General features: G+C 40.1%; 1 protein-coding gene across 1 annotated transcript in view; it reads left to right on the top strand.

Annotated features, from left to right (window-relative positions):
• The first annotated feature begins 3983 nt into the window (after positions 1–3983).
• Positions 3984–10367, top strand: part of lamb4 (laminin, beta 4) — a 78358-nt gene continuing 71974 nt past the window's right edge. The window contains exons 1-2 of the mRNA XM_078419444.1: positions 3984–4011; positions 6861–7018. Of these exons, the coding sequence (XP_078275570.1) occupies positions 3984–4011; positions 6861–7018 (186 nt within the window). The remainder of the gene's footprint in view (positions 4012–6860; positions 7019–10367) is intronic.

The raw sequence follows: 10367 nt of genomic DNA, 5'->3' as shown, positions 1-10367 counted from the left end.
CCCAACCCTAAATATTACCTACCAATGTTAAATGCTACCTGACCCTTCCAAGAGTTCTTCCAGCATTTTGTCTTTTTTTTTTAGAGGTTTTATAAAAACAATTAATATCATTCAAAAAATTTCAAGTTTTAAAAATATATAACTATTAACATCTTAATTTTTTGCATTTGTTCCAGCCCATTGAGATCATTGAAGGAGAACTCTCTGCACTGATGGACTGATAGAGTGACAGCTAGTCAGTCACCGCCCCTTCACCTTTGTCTCAGTGTAAAATTGCAGTGGTCAAAATGTCCACGGACTGTTGTCAATAGGTTCTGGGCTCACACATTCATGTATGCCTGTGTAGAAATCCAACACTTGTTACAACCTCATTTGAAAAAGACTGTCAACTGCACATGAACGGTCAGCATTTATCCAAAGTGTTTCAGAATATTCCATGGTTCACATCATAATGTAATTTAACAACTAATCTCACAGTAACAAGCACAAACACAATTCCAAGGTTGGATCACAATCCACTCAATGATTTTAATACAAGTAAAGTATGATCAGAGCTGTTGATTTAATGGATTGGGCATCAAGACTTGGCGAGAGCATGCCGCTGCACTATATACTTTGCAGTGCAAACTGTGACAGGCACAACATTGAGAAGGGCATTAGTGCATCCATTTATAACACCCAATTATGATGCTTGGGCTTCAATTTACATGTAACCTCGTGCGATGTTAGTGCTGCCAGTTTGGAGTGAATATTCCAGCTCGTGCCACACATTAACTACACATGAAGGAACAAGACATTCAGCAGTAGGAACGAGTGCACCACCCACCACCACTAGATGTAGTTTAATGGATAACAGTCTTCCCCATGATCAAATGGGGAAGAAGAGGGAGTAGAGGCATGTAGGTGGAGATTATATCCACCAGGGTTTTCAGAGTGTAATTCCAATATGGACTCAACATGGAAGAGCAGTTGAGCTACCTACATTTCTGTCAGGATGATGTCAATAAAACTGGATCTTCATTGCAACCAGAATTCCAGCCATAGACTGATTTGTTGCATCACATCCTGTTCGAATTACGAGGGGGTACGAACAGTGAAATGAAGCAGGTTGACAGTTTAACTAGTCGGAGGACTAGGGTGGGGGAGGGACGGAGAGAGAGGGAATGCAAGGGTTACTTAAAATTAGAGAAATCAATATTCATATCACTGGGTTGTAAGCACCTTTTCTCCAGAGATACTGCCTGACCTGCTGAGTCACTCCAGCATTTTAGGTCTATCTTCACTGCAAACCACCATCTGCAGTTCCTTCCTATACATTTCATGACTCCAGCATTGGTGACAGTCTTCAGCAGCCAATGTCCTATGCGCTGGGATTCCCTCATGAACCTCTCCTTCTGTTTATTAGTCCCCCTGCCTTGCTTTACGACAACTCTTAAAACCTAGCACTTTCAACATGTTTTAGCTCATTTGCTTCAATATTGCATTATCAAGCTTCTTATCAAATTCTGTTTGCTGATCCTCCTGTAAAATGTGACATGAAATCATTGTTCTTGATACAGAAACCAAATGAAATTTATGAAGTGAATTCATTGCTTTAGTTTCATGAATAAGTAGCTGATCTAAAATGTGTGATTCAAAGTTCCTAAGTGTTGCTGGCAACTACCACCACAAGAGACAGCATGCAGCAGAATTCTTCACATCCACATTCTGATATCAAATACCTTTACCTCCCCACCTAGTTGCCCGAGGGCAGCATTTTATGTTTTAATTGAATGCATCTCAGGTGTGCTTTTACTTGTTGTACATCATTCTCCCGGTTAAGCCATATGCTTTACAAGAGCTCAGAAGAGGCAAGGTAGGCGAAAAAAATTATATTTTTTAGCCTCTTTAAATTAAATGGACGTTTCTGAACCTTTTTCGTGAATATTTTGCGCTTTCTCAAACTGTACTTGCTGCAGCGTTCCTTCATAGTACCTCTAGTTATTTCATACAAGGCACTATAACTGTTCAATAACTCAAATCAAAATGATCACTTACATTTGCTTGCATTTCTCTATAAAATGGAATAATAGCAAATCAAATATTGTTGTGCTATAAATTCATAGTTGTTATGAAACTTTGTAAAGTTGCATAAGTGTTTCTGAATTGCTGCCATAATCACTGTTTGGATGTTGAACAGCTGGCTGGCTACTTACTCATGGAGCTCAAGTTACATAAAAATCCTTTTGCTCTTCGTAGATAACAGCAATGCAGAGCAAAAGATGCAATTGCTCAAAAAATATGATACAAAATAAAAATGCCAGAACAGCATGCTGAAATGATTATTCCTTTATTGAAATTGACTCCTACCAAACATTCACTACGAAAATGTTGCAATAGCAGTTTTAGCTTTAAAATGTCCGTGCTTCATGCAAACTGGAGAGATTAGTATTTACAGTGTAAAGCATATCCAACCCTTAATTTTGAGTTTAGCTTGCAATATCAATTAAAATATATATTTTCTCCAAAATAGAGAGAAGGCTGATTAGCTATGTAATGTTGGTCAAAAAATATTTGTATTTAGCATTATTTAGGGGAGTTGCTATGAATTTTACAATACTAGCAAAGTTAGCCAGACTGATTTTCACCATGTTCCTCCTGCAGAAATCACGAAACTGGAAAGTTAAAATTGCTTATCGGCTAGTCTAGTTCAATTCCCTCAGATTGCATTTTTGATCTTACTTTGGCCAGTTGATTGAGTAATGTAAGTTATCCATCCCACCTTTATTGTAATCATTGTGCGAGATGTTGACCTTGCTGAGATGACAGCAAGTTGCCCTTGAGAAGATCGTAGTTCGCACTTGTCGTCTCCCGCTAGACTTTCTGATGTAAATGTTTTAAACAACAGGAATTTGAGGAATTGGGCACAAACAAATCAATCCTTTAATAATTGTGGTGGGAAATAGTGGCTTCCAACATTGCAATACAGTAGAGAAAAGTAATAATTGAGTGATTCTTCTATGTTTGATTTTAGTATATTTTAACTCAATATTTACAAATAAGCAAAGCATAAGGGGTCTCTGGCGCTGTAAGGCAGCAACTCTATCACTGCATCACCGTGCCGTCCAGAGTTGTTGGCTCTGTTAGGCAGCGACACCACTAACACAAGATTGCACATCTTCCTTTGCATTCAACCATCTCCAAAGCTCTTTCTGGCCAAGGAAATATTTTGACAGTGATATGGTAATAATGTACAATAAGATACTGCAGGGAATTCACCAACTAGCAGCAACAATGCATACAAACAGCATTATAATAATCATCAGAAACCCCATTTTGTTGAAAGTGGTTGAGGGATAAACATTGGCTGGAATACCAAAATAATGTTCCTGTTCTCCATCGGAAATTGCCAAGAACGGCATCTCTGAAGATGCTCAATAAAAGACTGGAGGATCAGGATAGATTTTACACTGAAATCTCTGGACTGAGGCGATTTAAAGGCAGGAATGCCACCTTCAGAGAAGTAAGGATGAAAAGCAAGGAAAGGAGGGAGAAGTGCCCAGAATGTCTTCAGTAAGTGGTTGACTGCCAGTACTTCCCACTTACCCACCCACTAAAGCAGACCTTACCTAGGAAACTCCAGGCAATTCTCATTCCACTAATTAACATCATGAGAAGTCCAGCTTTAGAGTGCAGTGACATTGACAGCAGCGAACAGTGCACAACACTATCAGGATAGGCTTTCACCAAAGCTTGCAGGTAATTTCAGTTCCCATTACAGTTACGGAGGTGACCACTGTGTTTTCTGCACTAAACCATCAATTCAATTCTCCATCACGCACATCTAAACTTTGTACTTCGTGCATGCCTGAACACAGGTATAATTTGCATATTCAAGTATTTCTCGCCTATGAAATATGGCATGACTCCTTTTCAATAATGCTGTTTAGTTTCATAACTTTCTTTCAGAAGTAACAGCACTGTTCCTGATTAAACTCTACAGGATGAGACTGGAGGCTGTGGCTTTGCTTGGTGAGTATACTTGAAAAGACTACGTGATTTTCAATAATCACTTTGTGACCTGCAGTGAATCTGTACCTCAGAAATTTATTTTTTGCATCTCCTTTAATCCAAATTTATGAGAGCGCACTTGAAATTGACCCCCAGAAGACAACCCCCCCCCCCCAAAAAAATACACATAGGCTGCATGAGGCGTTCAATCTCGACCTCATCGGGATTTCCGCGGCTGTTCGGCCAGTCGAATTTGCCCCCTGTGGCCAGGAATATGGAACTTCAGCCAGGCCAGAGCTGGTAGATCTGTTCCCATATCCAAGTTCCGAAGCCGACTTTGCAGGCCAGTATCTCGGTCCCTCGGTGGCCTTGGTGGACTGTTCCAGTATCGATCGACTCCATGAGGAGGCCATGAACTCTGTTGGCCCCGCAAAACAGATAATCCAGAAAGGTTCTGAGACCAAGTGTGCCAGAAAATTGGTGGTGACAAATAACTTCTCATGTATTTAAAAATAACTAGACCAAGTGGACCCTTTGGGCCCAAACCTCTCCTGCATTGGTGCAGCACCTTCCCCTCTCCCCATCCCCCTCCCTCGAACCCCTCCCTCCCTCCTCCCCTCCTTCCCTCCTCCCCTCCTTCCCTCCTCCCTCCCTGCCCCTCCCTCCTCCCTCCCCCTCCCTCAACCCCTCCCTCCCTCCACCCTCCCGGCCCCCCTCCCCCCTCCCTCCCCCCTCACCCTCCCACCCCCTCCCTCCCCCCCCTCCCCCCTCTCCCTCCTCCACTCCCTCCTCTCCCTCCCCCTCCTCCCCCTCCCTCTCCCCCTCCCCCTCCCCCACTTCCCCTCCCCCCCCACTCCAACCCCCTTTATCGTCCCTCCCTCCCCCTCCTCACCCAGGAGATAGATTTAAACTTTAAAATGTGAGTAACTTTAAAAATATAACACTGATTTCAATGAAACTTCTTCCATTAGCACCAAAGGGACGACGGCGAGTAAGGTGGGCCTAAAATTGTTGCGCTATCGTGCACCGTTTTGGCTGTAGTTCAGGAACAAACAAACAAACAAACAAACGAGAGTTTGCAGAGATTGAACCACATTCCTTCATAGATGTTTGCAGACATTGAACCACATTCTTTCATAGCTCAGTTATAGTTTAATTCATCTAAAATGCAACCTGAAGGAAACATTAAACAAAATATTTCTCTCCTTGATGATACAGTTTGGATGGCCTCCTTAATGTAAGCATTAAACTGTGAGATGTAGCAGAGATCAGCAGCAGCATTCTGGGGTAATCTTGAGGCCAGGAAACCAAGAGTTACCTCAATGGACAAAGCAGTCAGGTTACACGTTGGTGATTAATGTTGAGGTTGTGGGAGATCCAAGCCTGAGGAAAAGCAGTTCACAAGTTGGCTCCTTAAGTATCATGGTTTCAGAGATCAGTAAAACCTGGTTATTCTCTAAATACACAGGAACTGTTTTAAGGTTAAAAATCTCACTGTAGACAAATCTGCATGTTACACAATTGTTGACATCAATTAAAGTTCGACACTGAAAAACTAAATGTGAGGAAGAACAAAAATCCTGCTCTAAAGTCCAAAGTGAAAGCTTCTTGACAGCTACTGAGACTTTACGAATTCTGTACGTTGCTCCTCTGGATTAAGCCATCATTCAGCTGCAGAATCCTTTTTTTTAATGGTCAAAATAAAGTTTTCCCCCCCTCTCTCCAATGGTGTTAAAGTAGGGAGAAAAAACACTTGGGGCTATATAATGTTTTTATTACTTTTATACTGCACCAAATTGCTTTTTAGCCAATGAAGTGTTTTTGTGGTGCAAACACTGTTGTAACATCATTAAAAAATTACAGTCTTTAAAGTTTACATTTCTGTTGTAGGATTCAGAATGTCACCATGTAGTTGCCACAGCAGGAAAAAAACAGAGTACAAGCCAACTGTTATGTGTTAATGTGTTAATTCCTGTTCCAGACTCGCACGACTAACTGGCAAGATTCATTGTTACATGTCAGTAAAATTATTCTAATATGATCAGTTAACTTAACATGGAACTACAGAACTCAAAACAAAGCTGATTAATTTCTGAGACAGTAATGCAGTTAATTATAAGAGAATTTTCACAATCCTCCATTAACGTTTGTTGGCTGGAAAATAGCTGTGTTCTGAACAAGCTGGGCCATGTTTTATTGTGTAGGCTGCTTGCCTAACTCTTTGCTTTATGAAACTTGTCACTCAGATTTAATTACATCCACGCTGTCCTGAATGATGTTTTAGTATAGCATTAGAAACTTTAGGCAGGGGAGCAATTTTAACCCCCAGAAAACTGATGGTTTGGGTCAAGTTACATCTAAATATATTTAAAATTCAAATCCAATGCCAATGAGCCTATTTAAGATTTTAATCAGGACACCAAGGAGTAAGAGCAACCAATTCCTGCTCACTGCTGGTGGGATGGTCCTTTATATTTATGAGTCCACATCCTTGAGGATTGGGGATTCACAACTTTCAAAAATTGCAGGTTTGCCAAGAAGGGTCCCGAACTGCAACGTCACCTCTCCATGTCCTCCAGAAAGGCTGCCAGGACCGCTGAGTTACTCCAGCATTTTCTGCCCTTTTAAGCAGGACTGCCAATAACGTGAGCTGCAGTAAAGACAGAGAGGGGGAAGGCCACAGAGGGGGTTGAAAACATAGATACAAATCTAAAAAGTGACTGCTAACATAGGAGGAGAGGAAATGTAAAATCAGACTGTGGCACGAGGAATAACTTGATGTTTCCATTTATATGGACGTCGGTTTACAACTTGATTAGGAATCAGGCGAACAGCAAGTTTAATTAATTTTATCCGTATCTCTATTGCAGTGGTGGTAGGCTTTGCGTACTCTCAAGACGATTGCAATATTGGCTCATGTTACCCACCTCTTGGAGACTTGCTTGTGGGTCGCAACAGTCGGCTCTCTGCCTCCTCCACCTGTGGCCAGAATGGACCTGAAACATATTGCATCCTAAGCCACTTACAGGTTAGTTCTTGGTTAAGAGAGAAAAAAATATCCATTGTTTTATTCCACCTTATTCTACAATGTTAATGTCGAGACTATGTGACATATCAACGTTTTGGCAATGGTTGGTTAGAGTTGGTCATGGCAGCACGTTTGGCACAAACATTGTGGGCTGAAGGGCCTAATCCTGCGCTGTGTTTATTCAATGTTCTATAATTCCATGTCCTCCAGATATGCTGCCTGAATCCTTTAAGCAGGATTGCCAATAACCTAAGTCGGCTGCAGTAAATACAGAGAGGAGGAATGCTGAATATCTTTTGAATCTGGTAAAATATTGTAAATAATATGAATAATATTCTAATGCTGAATATCTTTTGAATCTGCTAAAATATTGTAATTAATATGAACAATATATTTCACTCAACACAGGCACTTTTTGGATGTATAAATTGATTCAGTTTATAGGATGAAGTGCAGGAGCAACTTTACCCATGAGGCCTGAACTTGTCTCACAATTGTCTCACAATAGGATGGGGATAAGGCTAGTTTTGGAAAAGGAATGTTGAAAATCAAAAACAGAGATAGCTATAAGAGCTTCCCAGTTCACGCAGCATCTATAACCAATAATTATGTTCATTGAATGAAGCCATTTATTTGATTAGCATTTTAAATTAGTCAAGAAAGGTGTAATTCTATTAGTGTTTGATCAACTTCAGCCATTTCACTACAACCCCCCCTCATCTGTATCTACCTATCACTTGCTAGGCTTTGTCCCACCCCACCTCTCTTTTCCAACTGTCACCCTCACCCACACTCAAAACAATCAGATTGAAGTCGGACTCAAAACATCGCATATCCATTCCCTCCACAGATACTGCCTGATCTGCTGAGTTCCTTCAGCACTTTATGTTTTGCTCAGGATTACAGCATCTGCAGTTCCTTGTATCTTCATTACAGTTGATGGCCTTGATCCAGATGATAATGGACCAGCTCACATTACTAGAGTATCATTTTCAATGTTAGTTGGATGTACAAAGAGAACATTCTAATGCACCTTTGTGCACTTTAATAGGTTGAACAGCAGTGGCTAACGCTTCGGATACATTCTACTGCTGTACAATGTTGGGAAATGAACAGGGGCAGGTAGTCAGCATGGACCTGAGCTGTGCACAACAATGCTCTGCGGTCTATTGAAGAACCACATGGACTGAAGTTTAGATGAGAGTTCGTACTCTTTGCTTGTCAGGCTACGAATGAACCGGGGCTCTTGTTATTGTTTCCAGAGTCAGGTGACCTCCCGGGTTGTTAGAATATCGACTGATACTTTAGTGGTATCTTAAGTCTGATTTTGGAAAGCAGATTTCAGAAACTCATAGGGTGTGTAAAACAGAAAGGAAGTCCCCATTCTGTTTCTAAATAATGACATCAAAAAGCCCCCAACTCTCAGACGAGGAGTTTTACCTTGTGGTGCATCAAGCCAATTCCACTGAATATTTCCTATGACTGATGTTTCCAGGTTCTCAGGCAATTTATTTGTTTGATCACTGTGAGTGCTTTAAAAAAGTACAGCACAGCAAATGGAGTAATTGCCAGAACTTGGCCACTTCTTTTATTTTGATCCACCTTTCATGTTTCCTTTAATGCTTACTTACATCAAATGAAATAGAATGTTAAATATCATGCAATGCAGTATCGATGATATGTTACCTGCTGCTTAGAATCATGGTGCAGTATGATCTACTGAATATAATCAAAGAGTCCAAGCAGACATGACAAAACATGCTACATTTTTTCAGTTCCAAAACTGAAGAATATTCTGCCAAGATAATTTGGTAATAATCATGCAGGAACAGGTTGTTGAGCATTAAAGTTACAAATATTAGAATAAAGGTGCCGAAGAAGAACTTCTTTTTTTGTGGTTTAAAAATATTTCCATCTTTTCTGCCCGTGCAAGATATTGTATTGGAGGAAGAGCAATTCACGGAGGTCTTTCAGATGCAAAACAAATATTCTATAAGCTATCATTAATAAGGCAATGTTCAATAACAAATTCTTAACTGCATGCTCAATGTAGATGTTTGTGCTTTGTCAAAGTTTCTTTTATTATCCATGCACAAGTTAGTTCATGTCTTTATTAAGTAGTGTGCTGTAGTAATGGAGGCTCCTGAACGGACAAGCCAGGATATGCAGCACACTGCCACAAATCCACATTGAGGTCAAATAAACTCATATTATCAAACTATGACTACTTCCTGCAAACCTGATTGGAATTTTGTTTCACCCAGTAAGGGGTATTTGAACGTTTGACGACATAAACTGTGATTTTGCATATCTTTCATTCATTTATCTTTATCTCTCTACATCATCCCTAACTAGTCTAAAGAAGGGTCTCGTTCCTTCTCTCCAGAGATGCTGTCTGTCCTGCTGAGTTACCCCAGCTTTTTGTGTCTATCTTCAATTAAAAGGATATGTCGGTGATGAATCATTTAGTGATTATATCCAGTAGCTGCATTCCATCGCTTCACCATTAGTAAAAATCAACACTGATTATGTCACTAATTGTCACATCAGTGAGCAGATGAATTTAATGCTCTGAGCATTTTGCAGAATCAAAAGTCTTTTGTACTTTAAGATGCAGTGTGGAATCAGAATGCACCACAGTCATAGCACTGTGATGTAGTATTCAGTTTAGTTTAGTATATTGTCACGTGTACCGAGGTACAGTGAAAAGCTTTTTGTTGCGTGCTAACCGGTCAGCAGAAAGACCCTACATGATTATAATCAATCCATTTACAGTGTTATAGATACATGATCATGGTAAAGCCAGCAAAATCCAATCAAGGATAGTCCAAGGAACATCAAAGAGATAGATAGTAGTTCAGCACTGCTCTCTGGTTGTGGTAGGATGATTCAGTTGTAACAGATAACAGCAGGGAAGAAACTGTCAATGCAGATTAGGGTTTATTTCTGGAAGAGAGGATGTAATAAATCATATTTATTTATTGCTGTTCCCCTGAGCTCTGTAAATTACCAGTCAGATCCAGCCAAGCATAAGCATTTTTGCAGGAAGTAACGGCTGAAAAGTAATAAAATAAAGCTGGTCACTTTATTTTCATAGGTTCGCTTTTACAGTATGTGAACAAACTCAAAATAATTATTTTAATGGAAAATGGTTTGTTTTTAATTAACAGATCTGAAATCATGTTTCTCAGATACAATAATCCATGCATCAAACTCTTGATGGTTTATGAAGGTCACAAACCTACTAATCCAAACACATAATGTATGGTTAGATTATTGGTGACAGGATTCTTCAATGTAAAGTCAATGGGATCAGTTTTGTGTCACCCCCATTCTGCTCACATGTCTC

This window comes from Rhinoraja longicauda, chromosome 23 (assembly GCF_053455715.1).
Source record: "Rhinoraja longicauda isolate Sanriku21f chromosome 23, sRhiLon1.1, whole genome shotgun sequence".
NCBI lineage: Eukaryota > Metazoa > Chordata > Chondrichthyes > Rajiformes > Arhynchobatidae > Rhinoraja > Rhinoraja longicauda.
The sequence above is the reverse complement of the archived record's forward strand: the minus strand, read 5'-3'. Positions and strand labels throughout refer to the sequence as shown.